Source organism: Chelonoidis abingdonii, chromosome 17 (assembly GCF_003597395.2).
Source record: "Chelonoidis abingdonii isolate Lonesome George chromosome 17, CheloAbing_2.0, whole genome shotgun sequence".
NCBI classification, from domain to species: domain Eukaryota; kingdom Metazoa; phylum Chordata; order Testudines; family Testudinidae; genus Chelonoidis; species Chelonoidis abingdonii.
This window is the reverse complement of record NC_133785.1, coordinates 7,013,866-7,034,451: the sequence shown is the minus strand read 5'-3', so window position 1 is coordinate 7,034,451 and position 20,586 is coordinate 7,013,866. Positions and strand designations below refer to the sequence as shown.

At 45.3% G+C, this 20,586-nt stretch overlaps 1 protein-coding gene across 3 annotated transcripts in view; it reads left to right on the top strand.

Annotated features, from left to right (window-relative positions):
• FAM120A (family with sequence similarity 120 member A) overlaps positions 1-20,586 on the top strand; it is a 128,932-nt gene that overhangs the window by 57,848 nt on the left and 50,498 nt on the right. For all 3 annotated transcript variants that reach the window (XM_032799578.2, XM_032799587.2, XM_075073219.1), the window contains one exon: positions 19,141-19,315. In XM_032799578.2, the coding sequence (XP_032655469.1) occupies positions 19,141-19,315 (175 nt within the window). The remainder of the gene's footprint in view (positions 1-19,140; positions 19,316-20,586) is intronic.

Here is a 20,586-nt window from a genome sequence, read left to right as displayed (position 1 = left end):
TGGCACAGAATTCCCCCAGGAACAATACATTGATTGATGACATTATTTTTCCTAAAGTGACTTTATTTGAGGGGTTTGATGTCTGTGATTTTGTACTTTTGGTGCACTTTGTGTTAGTTTTTGGCCTGACACAATTGCAGCAACTCTTGTTGTCTGGATGAGTGATTTGCCGGTCTCCCCTGATACATTCTAAATCTCCATATGGGGAGAGGAAAAATTAGCTACCTGCTTCCTGCCCAGATCTCCCACAATGATACTTCTTGTTAATCAGGATGTCTGAGGCCATCTGCTTAAAGAATTTGCAAGAAGTTATTTATTCTTCAGGTGCTTGCATATGTCCATTCCAGTGTAGGTGTGTGCGTGGCCCAAGCACAGTTACTGGAATTTTTCTCCCCAATGGTATCTGTTGGATCGGCTCCAACGCCTTCTGGTGCCGTGCTCTCATAGCGCCGTTATAAATAGCCCTGCTGACCCCACTACCCCTTCAGTTTCTTCTTACCACTCGTGATGGTTGCTGGAACCCTTCATTGCTCAGACAGTTCCATGGCAACAGACGTTTCCTAAGATGTGTAGTGAACCAAGTTCGCTACCAGTTTGTGGTGATTCCATTCGGCCTGTTAGCTGCCCCGCAAGTCTTCACCAAATGCATGGCCATAGTAGCAGCCTTTCTCAGAAGAAAGGAAGTCCATGTATTTTCATACCTCAGTGACTGGCTAGTCAAGGGCCGATCCAGAGCTCAAGTGGAAGCAAACATCTGTCTCATTCAATTGACCTTCAGAATGTTAGGTCTTTTGTTGAACATCCAGAAGTCCACCCTTATCCTGATCCAAAGGATGGAGTTCATCATTGTGGTACTTGACTCTGTGCAAGTAAGAGCTCTGCTTCCGGACAATCGGTTTCACTCAGTTACATCCCTGATAGGTCCCTCCAGGCTCATCTGATCACAACCGTATGAAAATGTCTGAGCCTCCTGGGCTATGTGGCATCATGCAAGTACGTAGTGCAACATGCGAGGCTATGTCTCAGACCTCTCCCAGTCTGACTGGCCATGGTATACTTCTCCTTTTGTCATCACCTGGACTCAGTGCTTATGGTATCTACCCAGTCCTCAGCTCACTGTCATGATGGCAAAACAGCCACACGATATGTGCAGGGTACCCTTCTCAAGACTTTAACTGTTGTTCCTAGTGTCTGATGCATCAGCCCTTGGCTGGGGAGTCCACCTAAGGTCCTTCAGGACTGAGGGCCTTTGATCACAAGATGAGCTTTCCCTCCACATCAGTGTCAGGGAGCTCAGGGTGGTGTGTCTAGCCTGCCAGGCATTTTTACCTCACATGACAGGCAAGACTGTTTCGGTTCTCACGGACAATACAACGGCTATGTTCTACATAAACAGGCAGGGTGGTGCGCGTGGTTCCCCTCCCTCACCAATGTCAGGAAGCAATCCACCTGTGGCAATTCTGCATTGCTCAGTCCATCAGCCTGGAGGCATCCTACCTCCCAGGAGCACACAAACAGCTGGGAGATCACCTCAGCAGGTTTTTCTCCACTCACCATGAGGGGTCTCTCCAGCCAGACGTTGTGAGGGACATCTTCCAATGGGGGCGGCACTCCCCTTAGAGACTTGTTTGCCACCTGCAACAACAGGAAATGCCACTAGGTTTGCTTCCTGCAAGGTCACAGCCTGGGGCGTCTCATGGATTTGTTACTGTGGACAAGACACCTGTATTACCCATTTCCCCCATCCCACTGAGCCACAAGGTTCTGATGAAGATCAAGCAGGGCCAAGTGCAAATCATTCTCATAGCTCTGGCGTGGCCCAGACAGCATTGGTTCACCAACCTGTGAGCCCTGTGAGTGGAGGCATCACTAGGGCTTCCACTATACCCAGACCTGATCTCTCAGGACCATCATTGGCTACTCCACCTGAACATCATCTCTCTTTATCTGATGGCTTGGAAGCTCCATGGCTGAATCCGTAGGAGTGGGCTTGCTCGGAGCAGGTCTGCGAAGTCCTACTGGGCATTAAAAAGACCCCCACCATAGCTACTTACCTTGCAAAAATTGAAATGGTCTCCATCTTGTGCTCCCAACAAATTCCTCCTTTGAGTCATCTCTACAGCTCATCTTAGGGCAGGGGTTCTCAAACTGGGGTTGGGACACCTCAGGGAGTTGCAAGGTTATTACATGGGGGGGGGGGGGGATCATGAACTTTCAGCCTCAGTCCCAAGCCCCGCTTTTCATCCAGCTTTTATAATGGTGTTAAATATATTTAAAAAGTGTTTTTAATTTATATGGGGGGGTCGCACTCAGAGGCCTGCTGTGTGAAAGGGGTCACCAGTACAAATGTTTGAGAACCACTGTCTTAGGGCTTGTCTACACTTACATTTTATAGTACTCTAACTTGCTGGCTCAAGAGGGTGAAAAATCACCCGCCTGAGCGCAGCAAGTCTGAGTGCTTTAAAGCACTAGTGTAAACAGTCTCTGAGCACTGGGAGCCAATCCCCTCCTGGAGGTGGATTACCAGGAGTGCTGGGAGAGCTCTCTTCCAGTGTTCGCATGCGACCACACTCACACGTCAAAGCACTGCCGTGGGAGTGTTCCCCTGACAGCGCTTTGAAGTTTCGAATGTAGCCAGTGCCCTTAGAATACCTTTTACAGCTGAAACAACAAGGTCTAGCTCTCTTGCCAGTCAAGGTTCACCTGGTGGCTATCTCTGCCTTCCATCTCAAGGTGGACAACCAACCTGTCTTTTCATACAAGATAATGAGCCGTTTTCTCAAAGGCCTGGAGAGGGTGTTTCCCCCAAGTTAGAGATCCCATCCTTCCCTGGGACCTGAACCTTGTCCTCTCAAATCTTACTGGGTCCCCGTTTGAGCCACTAGCAATGTATTTGTTGTTACACCTTTCCTGGAAAGTGGCCTTCCTGGTGGATATCACTTTGGCCTGAAGAGTTTCAGCGATCCGGGTCCTCACACTGGAGCCCCAATATATGGTCTTCAAGGACAGAGTCTAGTTGTGACCACACTCATTGTTCCCTCCTAAGGTGATTTCACAATTCCATTGCAGTCAAGCAGTCTTCCTACCGGTTTTCTACCCTAACTCACATGTGAATAGAGAAGAACAGCACCCCCACTCGTTGGATATTAGGCGGGCCTTGATTTTCTGTATACAAAGGACCAAACCATTCAACAGATCTACTCAGCTGTTCATAGCGATAGCGGAAAGAATGAACGGTCTCCGAATTTCTCCACAGAGAATCTTATAGTGAATTTATGTTAGAACACATTGAAATGGATCCAAGTATCTGCCCATGGCATCAGCAAGGAGCTAGTGATGTGACTGTTTTTCATTTTTAACTACCTAAAGTCCAGTTTGTTCTCCAGGGGTAATGGGTGTTTAACTACACATCTCATGTCAAAGACTTCATTTCACTGCACAAGATCCAGGACATTGTGGACCAGATTTTCAAAGTTAGGCATAGAAGATTGTTTGCCTATATTTGCACTTGCATAATGTGTTCAAATACCCTGTCAATGACAGCAAATCGAGTGGTGGTAATATTATTTTTATTTATTATACCAGATTTTCATGCACGTAAGATATCTGCATGCATGTGTTAAGTGTGCACAAATGCATGTGCACAGTTGCACTCCCTGAACTTTCTAGTCCACACATCTGGCAGAAAGGATGTGCCAGAATCAGCAGGTTTCAATGAGGATCATTAATACTTGTTATTAACACAGTGAAGGAGTCCTGAGGAGTGCAACAGGTATATCTCCCCTTAAATCCGGGAACTAAATGGAGAGTTGGGCTGAGATTTTCAAAATGTTTAGACACCTAAATAAGCATTCTGATTTTCCAAAGTGCTGAGTACCCTGCTGTTCCCAGTGATTTTAAAAGGAGCTGCTGGCTGCTCAGCACTTCTGAAAATCAGCCCACTTATTTAAATTATAAATAAGGATTTATGCTCTTAACTTTAGGCACCTTTTTTAAAATCTTGGTCTTCTGCATTGTATCTGAGTGACAACCCTCTGATATGTACTAGCTCAGTGTCATTCCAGGGTACTGGCCCATCTGTGGTGAAACTGAGTGCAAATAATTTAAGCATGCTTATAGCTTTTTAGATCCAAGCAAAGGGGCTGATGTAATACCTACTTTTAAAAAAGAAAATGTCTTACATCTATTTTTTGGTTAAGAATTAATATAGTCACAAGAAATCCCCACTTGCTTGCCATTCTTACAGAATTAGGAAATTATATATTTTTCATCTCCTTAACTTTTGAGTATTAGCAACTTTTAGTAACCACGACTTCAGCAGATATATGCAGACTGTCCTGCTGTTTGCTGGCAGTCAGGAATTTTGCAATAAGATTTCTCCCAGTCACACATAAGGCACTCACTATGAAGTGTGGATCTGTTGTGACTACAAATCTAAGAACTAGAATTGCAGATGAGTAGTTTTCCTTTTTGGTTTTATGGATTATTATAGGTGGTTGCGGAATTTCATGTGCATATATTCATTATAGCAGTTTGTGTCTGCACCTTGAAGTGTTTAAACCAGGATTTGAGGACTTCAGTAGCTCAGACATAGGTTAGGGGTTTGATACAGGAGTGGGTGGGTGAGATTCTGTGGTCTGCATTGTGCAGGAGGTCAGACTAGACGATCATAATGATCCCTTCTGACCTTAGTCTGTGATTCTAATCGATTCCCCCCTCCCTTCCCCCACCGCGCGCACACACGCTGCCTGTAAGCATATAGGTGGGTGTGGCTCTCCCTCACTGTCATCTCTGAGGGACGCCACGCCCCTTTGCTACACACATAAATGGGGAAATTAGCCGTCTCCGGCCCCAAACTATAGGCAGAGTAGGGCCTCAGATAGTTCAGGGGCCAGGCCCTCAGCCAGGGTGGGAGCCCCAGCAAACAGTCTAGAGTGCTGGTAGGGGTTGAGTGCCCAGCAAACCACCTAGGGTGCTCTGGCAAAGGGTGTCTGTGGAGTGCAGGCCTCCTGACCTCAGGAGGGGGAATACTGTCACCCCAGGATGGGGGTTGCAGGGGGGATGTAAGCCCGCCCAACTCCACTGCATCCCAACCCAGGGCCCTAACAGTAGCAGAGTGGTCTGCCACTAGGTCAGTGGGGAATCCACCCGCAACACACTGACCATGCCTCTGGCAGCACCACAGCCAGAGAGTAATTTGGTTCACCATGGCTACTTCCTATACTCCCTTTCGGTGTACCTGCATCCAAAGGTCTTCCGTAGGATTGCCAACTTTCTGTTTGCAGAAAACCTAACACCCTTGTCCTGTCTCTGCTCCACCCCTTCTCCATGGCCACACCTCTGCTCACTCCATCCCCCCCTCCCTCTGTCGCTCACTCTCCCCCACCCTCGCTCATTTTCACTGGGCTGGGGCAGGGAGTTGGGGTGTGAGACGGGGTGAGAGCTCCAGTGGCAGGTGAGGGCTCGGAGGTGGGGCCAGAGATGAGAGGTTTAGGGTGCAGGAGAGGGCTCTGGGCTGGAGCAGGGGGTTGGGGTATGGGAGGGGGTGGGACCAGGGATGAGGGGCTTGGGATACAGGGGGAGGCTCCAGGCTGGGGCAGGAGGTTGGAATGCGGGAAAGGGTGAGGGGACCAGGTGGGGCCAGAATGAGAGGTTTGGGGTGCGGGATGGCGATCTGGGCTGGGGCAGGGGGTTGGGGCACGGAAGGTGGTGTGGGGTGTGAGCTCCGGGTGGCGCTTACCTCAGGTGGCTCCCAGGAAGCAGTGACATCTCCCTCTGGTTCCTAAGTGGAGGCGCGACCATGTGGCTCTGGGTGCTGCTCACACCTGCAGGTGCTGCTCCGATTTGCTGTGGTTCCTGGCAAATGGGAGCTGCTGAGCTGTCATTGGGGACGGAGGCAGCGCAGACCCCTGTGGCCCTTCCTTGACCTGGGAGCCAAAAGGAGATGCTGGAAGCTACCCGGGAGTTGTGCAGAGCCAGATAGGGAGCCTGTTTGTGCCGCAACCAGATTTTTAATGTCCTCGTCAGCAGTGCAGACTGGAGCCACCAGGGTCCCTTTACAACTGGGCGTTCTGGTTGAAAACCAGACACCTGGCAACGCTAGTTGTCCCTGGAGTACACTGCGAAAGGCAGCCAAAGTCTCCTCGGGACAGCCAAAGTCTTCCGTGGGTTCTGGCTCCAGCAGTGGTCTGGAAGCATCTGCCTCCCTCGGCAGCTCCTGCTCAACTGAGCTGCAGGGCCCGCCTCTTATAGTTCCTGTTCCTGTCCTGCCCTTCTGCTTCTGGTGTGGCGGCCTAGGCCTTCCAGGTTGCCCACACCAGGGGGCATCTGGCTCTCCCTTGCTGTCAGTCTCTGAGGGAGACCACGCCCCTTTGCTACAATGCCTCATTCCTAAAGGCTTGGTTACCCAACAAAATAGATGCTCAAAATCAGTTTTACAAAAATGTGCATCATGCTTTAATGTTTGAATGGGGGTTGGAGAAAATTATATAAACTTGCCCTTCCCCCACACATTAAATATAAGCGTACAAGTAAAACCTAATACAGTAAGAGCCGCTTTATCCGGCACTTTACCAACCAGAAAGCTCTATAAACCAGCATTTCTGATCTTCATTGAACGTCTGGTTTATAGTCTGTTTGGTGTGGGGCCAGCAGGTTCTCCATGTGGCTCCCCTGAAGTGGCAGCATATCCCGGCTGCACCTAGGTGGAGGAACAGCCACGAGGGGTTCAGAGTGTGAGAGGGGGTGTGGGGCTGGGGTTTCAAGGTGCTGGATACAGGCATGGGAGGCACTGCAGGGCCTGGGCTCTGGAAGGGAGTTTGGTTGTGGGAGGGGGCTCAAGGCAGGAGGTTGAGGTGTGGGAGGGGTTTCAAGGTGTTGGATACAGGCAGTACTCACCTCAAGCAGCCCCCTGCAAGCGGTGACCTGTCCCTGCTGCTCCTAGGCAGAGGCCTGGCTAGGCGGCTCTGTGCACTGCCCTGCCCAAGCGCTGACTCCACAGCTCCCATTGGCTGGGAACTGCAGCCAGTGGGAACTGCGAGTGTGGCGCATGTGGGCAGAAGCAGTACGCAGAGAAAGCTGCGCCTTCTGCTAGGAGCAGCAGGGACAGGTGGCCACTTCCGGGGAGCTGCCCAAGGTGTGCGCTGGCTGGATCCGGCACCCCAACCTCTTACCGCAAGCCCCCTCCCACACCCAAACTCCCTCCCTCTTAGTTAACCGGAATTTTTCACTTACTGGCTCCTCCCCACCCCCCATTCCTCTAACATGCCGGATAAAAAAAAGCTTTTACTGTACTTGACGTACACAGAAAAATGCTTAGGAACGATTTTTGTTGTTGTTTTTTTGTTTGTTTTAATTCATGGAGGACTTGTGGCTAACCACATTGTGTATCAAAAACTAAAATTTTATGCATTTCTCTTACCTTGTGAGCACGGATCCTTGAAATCCGTTTGCCCTGGGAAATACGGAATATGTGCTTTTACAGAGAATTTTTAAGTTTTACATTTTGTGAAAAAAACATATACTAAGTGTTAATTAAATTTTACTGGAAGTACCCGTGTCACTTATTCAGTGCGCATAAACTCTTCCTCTTGCGGTTAATTTTTTTTAATGCGCTTTAAATTTATAGTGGAACCCTGTTTATCTGATCGACCAGAGCCAGATCGGAAAATCAAAAATTGGGATAATCAGGAGGATTGGGAAAGCACTTCCCATCTCTTATTTTAACATGGGGTCAGGGGGTTGGGCGATCAGCCCTGGGCAGCTGGTGATTTGGTTAATACGGAGAGCTGGATAATAGAGGCTTGGATAAACAGGGTTCTACTATAGATCAATAAAACGTTGTGTTCAAGTGATACTTCTATATTTTGTGACTAGGGAAACTGAAGTTCAACGTTTCATTTTAATTGCGGAAAACTAGATTTTTATTTATTTATTTTTGGGGGGAGAATTTTGGAAGGTTTATCATGGAAAACTAGGATTCCTGCTTGTGAGTTTGCCTCCATTTCTAAATTTATATAAAACAATGCACAATGAAGTTTAACACAAATGTCTGTGCTGACTTCAGGTATCTATCGAACCTATCTAAATGTTAATTTAGATTTTAAATACTTGATAGTAAAATATCTCCCATCTAAAGCTTTGAGCACCCTTGATAATCTTTTAAAAATACACTAAAAAAACCTATCAATTACCCTGGCAACAACATAGCTAGCTATAACAATTTGCATAAGTCTACCAAAATTGGCAAACCAAGCACTTAATTTTGAGCATACAAATCTTCTGTTAACCTTTGCATAGCTTATTTTTTGTCATGGAGTTCTGTTTTGCCAAATATATGTTTAGCAATGTGTTTCAGTACAAAAATGGACATTAATGCAGTGTAATGATTGAGAATTGAAAGGCATAAGTGTACCTGCATCAGAGTTCAGTTTTGTATTTTGTTGTGTTTTAATTCTCAGCTATAAAATGGCATTGATACACTTTTCTCCATTTACTTTCCGTATTCATAAAAGGAAAACACAGAAGCGAATGTCTGATTAATTTCTTTGTGAATAGTCAGATGCTATATTTGATGTTGTTTAAACGTACTATCTGAATATGTGATCATAGAATGCAGAAAATCCAAGCAATTAAATATCAAAAGAAGAATTATTCTAAATTGTGAGGAATCTGTTCCAGCAATAAATAAATAAATGTAGAGACACTTGTGTTGAATATAGTAGGGCAATCAATATTTAAAGACTGATCTGTTTTCTTAGTTAATAGAAATGGTATTTAACATGTGCAGGTAGGGTCCAATGTGTTATATGATTACATTGCCATGTAAATTGTTGCGTAATTGTGAATTATTTTTAAATGGCCACAATTGTTTTCCAGAATCGAAAGCTTTCATTTTTCTATAACCCTCATGTTTATGGGGAAACCTTAAAAACATAAACTGAGTGTAACTGATGCAGTGTTTTCTGAGTTTGCCAAGAGCCTAAAACAAAGGTCTGGGAGGTATGAACTTCATTGTTCATCTCTTGGATGTGAACACTGAAGTCTGTTGATGGTTTAAATTACCATTTTATCAAAAACAGTTAACTAATATGCTTATTTGTCATTGTTGGATCTAGTGGCAAATATTGGGGAAGGATGCAGTGCAGCAGCTAGTTGCTGCCAAGGATTATTACTCTCCCACTTCCAAAATTAAAAACACCTCTGCCCTTCCCTTAAATGGAGGGGATGGTACACAGTTCTTCTTCGAGAGATGTCCCTGTGGGTGCTCCACTATAGGTGTTGGTGCGCCCCTGCGCCTTTGATCGGAGATTTTCTGCAGCAGTACTACCGGCTACGCATGCTTAGAACCTGTCACTCATTCTGTGTGTGTTACTAGAGAGCATGCGCGGCCAGTACCCTCAGTTCCTTCTCTACCGCCCCCGGCTTGAGACGGAGCTCAGCAGACTCCTTAGTATTTTCTTTCTTTATCTTAAAATTCCTGTAGTTAGCTAGTTTTTCTCTGTTACTTAACTTACTTGGTGTTACCTACCTTTTCCTACTACTAAAAAAAAAAAAATTTCTCTCGTTCTGTCAGCCGCTTCAATATGCCTGGCTCCACAGGCTTTAAGCACTGCTCTTCTCGTAAGCACCTATCCCTTTTTCGGATGGGCACTCCAAGTGTATAAAATGCTTGGGGAGACCCATATATCCTCAAAATGCCCCAACAAGTTAAGCTCTAGAGCTAGGAAGGACAGGGAGTTAAAACTTCATTTACTTCAAAATCCCCGCTATCTATCTCAGACCTGGCTCGGACTCTGCCTCCAGACTCCCAGCTCTAACCTTTTACAAAAAAAAAAAAAAAAAAAAAAAAAAACGGGTAAAAGAAATCAGGCCAAAAAGAGCTTACAAGCAACAGGAAGCTCGCAGGTAAACCTTCTCCGGTCAGCTCGTCAGTTTCCTTACCAGCTCGTCATTTCCCCTCCTGAGTGCTTGAGGAGCGGGGCTCCTCCGGTACCGCGCTAAACCGCCTGTGCTTTCGGCGGCAGCGCGCGAGGCTCTGGTGCCGAGGTGACAGGCTTTCAGTTGCCTGCCTCGATTGTGGCACCTATCGGCACCGCGATGAATGCGGCGCCGCGCGAACGGCGCCCCACCGGTCTTTTGGCGCGGCGGGAGCTCTGGTGCCAAGGCGATAGGCTTTCAGTTGCCTGCCTCGATTGTGCACCTATCGGCACCGCAATGTATGCGGCACCGACAACTCAGCACCGACCGAGGCACGTGCAGCCTGCATTAATAGCACGGCACCGCCTGCGGCACCAGCATCCAGGACCGCTACTTGGCACGGCGCCAAGATTACAAACTCGTGCCAGCCGAGTTTTCCTCACGGGATCTCTATCTGCCTTCGCCTACGACTGCCCCACCGTTACAAAGTACCCACTCAAGTGACCTCCTAGTGTCACCTACACTACAATCGCCCTTTGTTGGGGATGGCTTCTCTATACAACATGCGACTCAGGGTCTCCGAAGCTCAGCCTCAAAAAAAACCCCACAACAGCAACCCACACACAAAACACCACCAGGGACCAATATCTGAGACTCAGGGTCCAGCAGCCTTCCTCCAGTGGTGCAGGACTCTGAACTACAGGCTGCTGTGCCAGTGCGATCTGAAATTCTACCCTCACAGTCCTGTCCCTCACGACAACACAGGAAAACTGTCCCACACCAACCTCAAGATCCCACCTTCCTGGGGTGTTAACCCTGGGATGGCACCTGCTATGCTTTTCCACCACCATGGCAGTATTGGGCTCCGTGCCATCTTTTCCTCGCAGCACGTCTGCTACTCTACTCACACTAGACGCGAACGTCAAAATCCTATGACGCACTTGCGGCACCTCCCATCTCAGGATCAATTAACTCAGCTCCTGACCGAGTATTACCTCACGTTACCAACTGATCCATACCTCAGGAGGCGTTAACTTCCCCTTCCTCACTGCCATCAGAAATGATTTTCAAAACTCCAAATCTCTTCAAAACTGTTGCCAATGAGCTTAGAACTCTAATTGGAGAAGTACCTGACAATTAACTCAGCCCTTCTTGGACCTGCTAATCATCTGGCAGACTCTAGCCACAAGCCAGCCTACCTGCAAACAGGCGGACCGGAAATACTTCATTCCCTCGAAGGGCTCTGAATTCTTTTCTCACATCCTGGGCCAAGCTCTTTGGTAGTGGATGCAGCCAATCAGTGAAACAAACAGTATTTCCGCCATACCCCAACCACAGAGAAGGCAAAACGCTTAGACCTGCTGGGTCGCAAGGTATATGCCTCTTCAACGTTGCAATTCGAATTGCCAATTGTACCGCAATTCTAGCAAAGTACGACCATAACAACTATAATAAGTTCATGCACTTTATTGAACACATCCCAGACAACAAGAAACAACAGTTTACAGCTTTAGTTTCCGAGGCCAAATCATATCCTGCACGGCTCTTCAAGCAGCTCTGGATTCAGCCAATACTGCAGCAAGATCCACCGCTACAGCGCCGTCATGCACCGAGGTTCCTGCTTTCCTCTTCTCTCTTTCCTCGCGAAGTTCAGAGCACCATAGAGGATCTCCTTTTGATGGTTAAACTCTTGCTTCCACACTAATGAGGTGCTGCACTCAATGAAGGACTCAAGGGCACCTCTGCGATCCTTAGGTATCCAGACCCCTAAACAGAAGACGACAGTACAGATATCAACCTTACCGTCCGCCCGCGCTACCCCTCATATACTCAGCATTTCCGGGAGCTCAGGATCAACAACAACAACGCCAACGCCAGAGGTCCAGATACCAGCGGCGTCGCCCCAATTCTCCGGGATACCCCAACTTCCTCAAAATAATAAACAAATTTGAACCTTTGGTCGAGGGTCTCGAAAACGTCGCCCCTAGTCCGGCGCATGTACTGCTCACAACTGTCTTTGACATCGTCTACAGCCATTTTACACCAATGGCAGAATATTACCCACCGACAAGTGGTTCTAGAGGTCATCACAACGGGTATTCCATCCCCTTCCTCTCCTTACCTCCACCCACCCACCCCCCCCGTCCCTTCAGGGACACCTTTCACGAGCCACACCTCCAGCAAGAAGTACAACATCTTCTTCACCTGGGTGCTATCGAACTCGTGCCCAAATGCCACAGGAAAGGATTCTGTTCCCCTTATTTCCTAACACAGAAGAAAACTGGAGGATGGCGACGATCCTCGACCTCAGCAGACGCAACATTTCGTCAAAAGAAAAAAGTTCAAAATGGTTACTCTCACCACCATAATTCCAGCCCGCAGCAGGGCGTTTGGTTTTCAGCCCTCGACCTACAAGACGCCTATTTGCACGTCACTATCCACCGTTTCTCCGTTTTTACCTTTGGCTCGACGCATTACCAATACAGAGTTCTACCATTTGCCTTTCCACTGCCCTCGAGTTTCTCCAAACTTCTACCCGGTATTCACGGCCTACCTCCGGAAACAAGGGGTTATAATATTTCCTTACCTGGACGATTGCCTTCTCAAGGCCTCCACACACGCCAAGGCCCTCCGCTTCATAAGAATCACCATCGAGTGCTTTCAATCCCTGGGCCTGCAAATAAATGCGAACAAATCCACATTAAGTCCTACCCAACGCCTGGACTTTATAGAAGCAAGCCTCGACTCCAGAACCGGACGGGCATCCCTTCCACCCGACCGTGTCAATACTACACAACTGCTGGCTGCAAGCTTCCGGCAGCCCTCGGGTCGCTGCCCGAGACTGCCCTCCAGCTACTGGAGCACATGGCCTCGTGCACTTTCGTGATCCAGAATGCATGTCCCCCATGAGGAGCTTCCAAGCTTGGCTGGCCACGGTTACACACCGAACGTGCACTCAATGAACAAATCATTGACCATACCTTACTGGGTCAAGGACTCTGTCATACGGTGGACAGTCCTTGACAACCTCTGTTCTGGAGTCCCCTTCCTCCAGACTCCACCAACTGTGATGATGACAACCGACGCATCCTCACTGGCTGGGGGGCCCATATCTCTCACCACACAGTTCATGGGCTATGGTCTCACTCCGAGACCTCCCTACACATAAACGTCTAGAACTTCGCGCTATCTGGAATGCTTGCCGTTGCTTCCTCCCACTAATCAAGAATCAGCACGTACGCATAATAACAGACAACATTGTCTGCATGTTCTACATCAACAGACAAGGAGGGGCTCGTTCCCACTCTTTGTTCAGAGACCATAGAACTCTGGAATTGTGCCTTGCAAACCACATCCAGATTTCAGCTGTTTACATCCCAGGCGTGCTGAACACCACTGCCGACGAGCTAAGCAGACGCTTTTGGAGATGGGAAAGGTCAAACCCACTCCCACACGCGCCCCAGCCAGATCAGAACTGGTGGCAGCGTTGCTTTACCCTCCCTGGAGCGGAGGCAAGAAGCAGAACAGTCTCACAGGAGAGACTTTAAACAAGGGTAGGGGGTTCTCCCGCAAGATCCCTACCCTCTGTGCTGACAACACCAAAGGCAGGTGCCTCAGCTTTTTCTGATGCTTCAGCCACAGATCTCACAGCGCACTGAGGCAGGGACCCAACCTCCCATGTCAGGAAGGTCCTTGTCGCTCCTGTCCCTGGCACCGCAAATGGGTCGCAGTGCCAGCAGTGCACTCCCCCTGGCACCGCAAATGGCCATGGTGCCAGCAGTGTGCTCCTCCTCGGCACTGCAAACGGCCGCAGTGCCGCAGCGCACTCCTCCTGGGCACACCAAACGGCTGCGGTGCCGCAGCATGACCTCTCCCCGGCACTGCAAACGGCCGTGGTGCCGCAGCGCGCCTCTCCTCAATCCGCTACCCAGACATTGAGCCACCGCTCATCCCGTTACCAAAGTTCCTGAAGGGGCGCCAAACCCTATATCCAGATGTTAAGTCACCTACCCCTCCATGGGATCTTCACCTAGTATTGTCCTGTTTAACTCACCAACCCTTTGAGCCCTTAGCCACCTGCTCCCTTTTGCACCTCTCAATGAAAACAGCCCTTTTGGTGGCCGTTACCTCCGCCAGACGGGCAGGCGAGATAGCAGCTCTTGCGGCGGATCCACCATGTGCCCTCTTCTTCAAGGACAGAGTTGTTCTTCGTTTACACCCAAAAATTTCTTCCCAAAGTTCATGCTCCTTTTCATCTCAATGAACCAATACAGTTACCAACTTTCTTCCCGAAACCACATGCAAACTCCTTGAGGCCACAATGCACACACCTGATGTGCATAGGCCCTTGTCCTTTTATCTGGACAGAACACGACCCTTCCGAGGCTTGCCTGGACTCTTTTTGTCTCTATTGCGGACCGTTCCAAGGGCATGGCTATCTCTGCTCAGAGGCCTTCGAGATCCATCTCTGAGTGCACACGTCTCTGTTATCAGATAGGGAACGTTACACCTCCGGCATTGATCAGGACACATTCCACTGGATCTGTATCTACCTCTGTAGCCTTCCTACGCAGAGTACCCTTGTCAGACATCTGTAGGGTGGCCACCTGGTCCTCCTACCATACGTTCATTACTCACTATGCCCTTACTCAAGGCCCCCTCTCTGACACTCGATTAGGCAGGGCAGTATTGCTTACGGCATTCCTGGCAGATCCGAAGTCCCTACCTCCTTGAGATACACTGCTTTGAAGTCACCTAAAGTGGAGCACCCACAGGGACATCTCTCGAAGAAGAAGAGGAGGTTACTCACCTCGTGCAGTAACTGACGTTCTTTGAGATGAGTGTCCCTGTGCGTGCTCCACTACCCACTCTCCTCCCCTCTACTTCGGAGCTGGGGTAGCCTCCGTTGTAGAGAAGGAACTGAGGGTACTGGCCGCGCATGCTCTCTAGTAACACACTCAGAATGAGTGACAGGTTCTAAGCATGCGTGGCCGGTAGGAGTACTGCTGCAAAAAATCTCCGATCAAAGGTGCAGGGGCGTACCGACACCTAAAGTGGAGCACCCACAGGGACACTCATCTCGAAGAACGTCAGTTACTGCACAAGGCGAGTAACCTCCTCTTCATCCCCTTCCAGGTACCAAAAGCCTTGACTACTTCCTGAGTACCAAATACAAATTTCATACCTTCCTGGGTACTAAAAACCTCAATGACCCCCTTCCCAGTTTCCAAAACACTCCTGCATTTCCCTGCCAATTACTACAGTACAGTTACTTTGTCTGTACAACAATCTGCAGCATACTGAAAACCTAAAAACTGAGAGGAAGGAGATTGAGGTAACGTGTCATGATGGCTGTCTTGCCATGTGACTTCAGGGATGTTGCTGCTGCTTGAAATATAGCTTAAAAGGAATGTAATTCAAAAGAAAAAGACAAAATAAAGTTTTAATTGTGGGTAAAGTAAATGAGTGTATATATATAAACAGAATTTTGGATACTTGTATTCATTGATGTGTTTGTATAATATGTAATACTATGGAGAAAATTGGGATTCTAACATCTTAAATTGAGACTGTGTGAGTGGTAAGGTAAGTTAGTAGTGAATGCTTTTATTTTTCCTAAGAGTCCTATTTAAAGTTTAAAAAAAAAAAAGAGGATGGGAGGGTACAGGTTGAATCTTACTAGGGACATATACTACTCTTGATCCACTTGTGCAGTTCACATTGGTACTGGTGGCATTTCTGCGTGTACTTAACAGACAGTATCTATGACCCTATAGAAATTACTGGTGCAGACTTCGTAAGAACAGAATGGGAAAAAAGAATAGTTAAGATTTAAAATTCTTAACAAGTAGAAAGTGACATTAGTTGTTTGCCTGGTATCTCTTAGTTGCCTGTTTAATTTTAAGTGGTCTCAGTGCATGTGTGAATCCCTTATGCTTAACAGTTTGTCCCAACTTGTATTTAGCTTAGACACTCTGGTTACATTCCCCAGACCTGAAGAAGGAGCTCTATGAAGCTTGAAAGCTTGTACCTTCCACCAGCAGAAGCTGATCCAATAAAAGATATTACCTCATCTACTATGTCTCTTTCAGTAAAAATAAACAAAATCAGCCTTTAAAGCCATGGGGGTGGTATAATTTGTGGTAAGCAGAGAGAAGTTTGCCGTTAAGCCTCTGTGAAAACATACATTAAAATCTGCTTTGCTAAATTTAACTTATGTTTGTCCTTTTAGAAGGGAGGAGTAACTTTTGTGGTTGAAATGGTTTATAGATGCTTATCTGATAGGTTAAGTCCTTATTATTTCCCCCGTAAACCTAACACCGTCTAGTGATCTTTATCCTTCTATGTGTAGCAGATTTCAGTTTCAGCACAGTTTCCCTAATTTCAAAATCTGAAGACAAGCTAACATATGTGGGCTAATTTAAGATTCTGCCTTGTGTAAATTACCTCTCCCCACTCTAATAAAAAAAAAAATCACACCATGATGCATGGAATGGAAGACTGTGATTTTCTAATTCCAAGTGTTCAAATGCTTATTGATATGGTATTTTTGTTAGTAGAGATGTATGAATCTTTGATTTTAAATACAAATCTAGACATCTTAAAACATGAATGAATCAAACATTGATCTATAGAACAGAGTAAGTCTGAATCGCCACAGTCTAAGGACATTGCAGCTAACGTGTGGACCTAGAGTATTATAACTCGGATGTTCTTCAGCCTAGCTTCTACTTGTATTGCTAATAAATTTACAGATGAGTCTTTGTGACTTTGCAATGTTTTGACAGCAAGCACACAGGCACTACTATTTCTGATAACTTAAATCTGCTAGAGGCATTGTAGATGGCAAAAACCGGCAGCCTTGTTCATTATGGAAACACTGTTAACATTAAAACAAAAACAAAAAGAGCTTTCGGCAATTGTAATATTTATAGGATGAGCCGTTAGTACACACCCTGCAGCTGTGCATTCATGATGATGATTTATTAAAAACCGATCAGTACAAGTTGGTGGTTGCAGTACTCCATTACACTCTCCAAAATCTGAGACAAACAGAGGGATATAGGATTGTCTATAGATTATTTGTTCAGGAGATGGTCAGAAAATAGAACCTGCCTTGATTGGAAAAGTACTTACCTTGTAATTCTCTGAAGATCTCAGCAGCATTTGTCAGGTAGAAAACTCTCCAAGTTCTTACGATTTTTAGCCTAAAAAATCATGTATAGTCTGGCATTTGTGCTGTGCCCTACTCAGCATGATCTAACAATAAGTATTTCAGGGGTTCCAGAACATTCTCCCCATATCTTTTAAGAGCAGGAAGCAAATCCTCTGCCCTAACTTTCTAGTTACACAAAGATTGCAAAAAATACTCCTTCAAAGTGACCAACATCAAAGCTCAGAAATAAGCAAATGAGTAAGCACTTATACAGAGGGTAAACATATTCCTTTCTATTCAAAAACCACCAAACTCTTGACGGGGGGAAGGGGGAAGGCATATGGGTGTGTGTCCAGTAAGATACAATCCTCAAAAAATCAGAATTACAAACAGGTAGAGAAAAGAGCAGGGGAGAAAAAAGCGTATCCTAGAAAACATCAGATATGACCACTTAATGGCTTGTCGGATGTGTCCCAAGAAATGGAATGTACTTTCTGATTCTCTAGCTTCACGTGAATCAGATCGTTCTACTGTGTAGTCAGACACCCACGCAGACATGATTCTTTGATTAGGACGCTGATGTCCTGTGAAACTAGAAAGTTGAATGGACTTCTTACACTCGGTCATTGAGCCAAAATGACTTTACACAAGAGAAAGTTTTGAGAGGTCTGGAATACAGTGGGTCAAAATGGGCATTTTTTAATTTGCTCATTACTCCATGAAGACTTCAAGCAATACGGGAGCTTTAATAAGGAGCTGAAGTGTCAAACCCTGTAAAGAGCCTGACCTCAAAAGGTTGGGGAGACATTGATCTACTTTTGTGTTCTCCAAGAGCCCCCAAATGTATCTATGGCAGGAAGAGAAGTTAGTGATAGTCCGAAACAATTAGCGTAAAGAAAATAGTCCATGTCTAGGTTAATAAGTGATACATCTGGGCCCATTTGTACCGCATTAGAAATTTGCTATAAAAATTCTTCCAGGTTAGGGCTTGTAGAAAGCAGTCAGGTTTGACTACTTGCATAAAGACACTATGCTTGCAGAGTTCTGCCCTGTCAAGAGCCACATTGAAATAGGGGGAGAACAGATACTAATATTATGACATCCTTGTGAGGCAGATAGTATTTATCTCCCACATTACAATGAGCAGATTGAGACAGAGGGTTAAGCAACCTGCCCCAAGCCAGTACAACCAGGGAGTAGAGTTGGGATTATAAATCAGAAAGCCTGGCCCTCAGCCCTGTACTCAGTGCTGCCCTTTCCCAACAGGTTTTATCTACAAGAAGTTCTACATTTATGTAATTGTATTAATCCTTTTACATAGTGAACACAAAAGTAAGCTACGCACTTTATTTTTATTTTAAAATTATTGTATATGCACCTTATGTAGCTTTTCAGTTTATACAGCATTTTAAATTAAATTGTTTACTTAGTGCTTAGTATTCAAAACTTCGTGAAAGCCACACAAGACATTAAATGGATAGCTAAATAGCATTACTTAAAGCGTATTTTAATTACAAATATACTTTTAACTTTTATAAAGAAGTTTTTACTGATTTTTCAAACTATTGGCTTATCTGACGTTTCTTATTAAGTCTTTGAATACAATTGGCTAGTATTTAGGATCCATTAAAAAAAAGACATTAATTGTATCCCTAATTGTTTTTTTACTGGTAAAATGCTCAATTTTGAATATTTTTGCTATATTAATATATTTCTTGGCTATTTAAAATGCTTTGCATCACCTGCATAATTGTGTGTGTCAGTGACTGAGAAGCAAAAACTTATTTCAGACTGGGGGGAACTACAGGGAGATTTTCAAAGTCTCTAAGGTATTTAGGAGCATATGTTCAGTGAGACTTGTGCTGCTAAGTCACCTGCAATTTTGAAAGTAGTCCCTAAATTCTAGCTTAACTCTTGGCATCTGTTCTTCAAATATATCTTTTGTGTTGATTAAATATATGACTGAAATGGTTTTAAAGCAGGATTGTGTTAGCATACTTTTTATGTTGAATGGAAAATTTATATATACATATGTGCAATATTATTCTGCTTTCTTCCATGCAAAGGGTGAAATCAAAATTGCTGTTTCTATTGAAGATGAAGCCAACAAAGACCTGCCTCCTGCTGCTCTGCTTTATAGGCCAGTTCGTCAGTATGTTTACGGAGTCCTGTTTAGTTTGGCAGAAAGCAGAAAGAAAACTGAAAGACTTGCTTTTAGAAAGAACAGACTTCCACCAGAATGTATGTACACTAGCCATCGTTTTTCTGTTCAAAACTCCATAATCTTGTGCACGTTTTCAGCATGATCAAAAATTAGAGTAATTACTAGGCTTTCATGTATGTCACTGAGATAAAATGTTAATGTTCTGTCAAAAATGGGTCCTTATAAATCAATTACTTTATAATCTTTTTTTCTTACTATATTTATTTCCTTTAATTGTTTAATGACTATAAATGATAGGAGTCAGTAAGCAAAATTGGAGGTTTATAGTTGGAAAACTAACATGAAAAAAATGTACAGTCCGGCTCCTGCCTGACTTTTCCTGAATAGTCTGTCATTTTTGGTCCTGGTATGCTCTTTAGATTCAAAGTATCATGTTAGGACTTGAATGGAAGAAATTTCTCTTCCTCTTTTCACAGAAATGTTAAATGCATATGTCAAATGAACGTCAGCTTTCCCTGTTTTTCCCCTCTGTGTTTCCAGAATACTGTCTAGTATATTTCCGTTGAATTTAGTTTTCTCTCTCTTTTTAGCTTGCAGATGTTGACACATGAAAATTTAATTTTTATTACACAGTAGTTTGCTTAGACTTCAGGTATAACAACTTGGTCATAAACCAACTAACAGTTTAAAAGCTACACTTTTTTTGTGAGCAGATTTGTTACAGGGGCTGTTTGCTAATGCAGTCAAAAGCATGAGTGCTAGTGCTGATGTTAATCAGATATACACATTTTCAAATCTGTAGTTGCCAGTGATTCATTTCATTTGAAAAAATCCCAGTTTATATACAGAAAGGTTTTCTTAATGTCAAACACAAACCAAAAAATGGTTGAACCTCTGTAACAAGATCTTGGGAAGGTTAGGGAAAAGCAAAATATTAAATAGATGATTGTCAACAGGAGAAAAGGTAACAACATATTTATTTGTAGGATTCTGCAGTCAGTAGACCAGATTTAAAAAGCAAATATTGTTGTGAAGGTGTCCTTTGCAATTTTCGTGTCTAAGGCTACATACAGTAATCATTTGTATGCCTTATTTTCATTTACACCCTCCCCCTCCAATTTTAATTGGAACAAGCTATTGTGAAATATTTTGTGACTCTTATAGGCAGGAGGAGAATGTTTCAGTGAGATTCAAAAGTCCTAAGGTAAGAGAGAGTTTGAAATAAGTAGTCAGATTACCCCTTTTCTGAGTCTTTTTTTTTTTAATCGGCCTCCTTCTCAAACAGAATAATTCCCAAACCCATGAGTTCACACATGTAGATTAACACACTTGTGTTTAACAGAGTTTT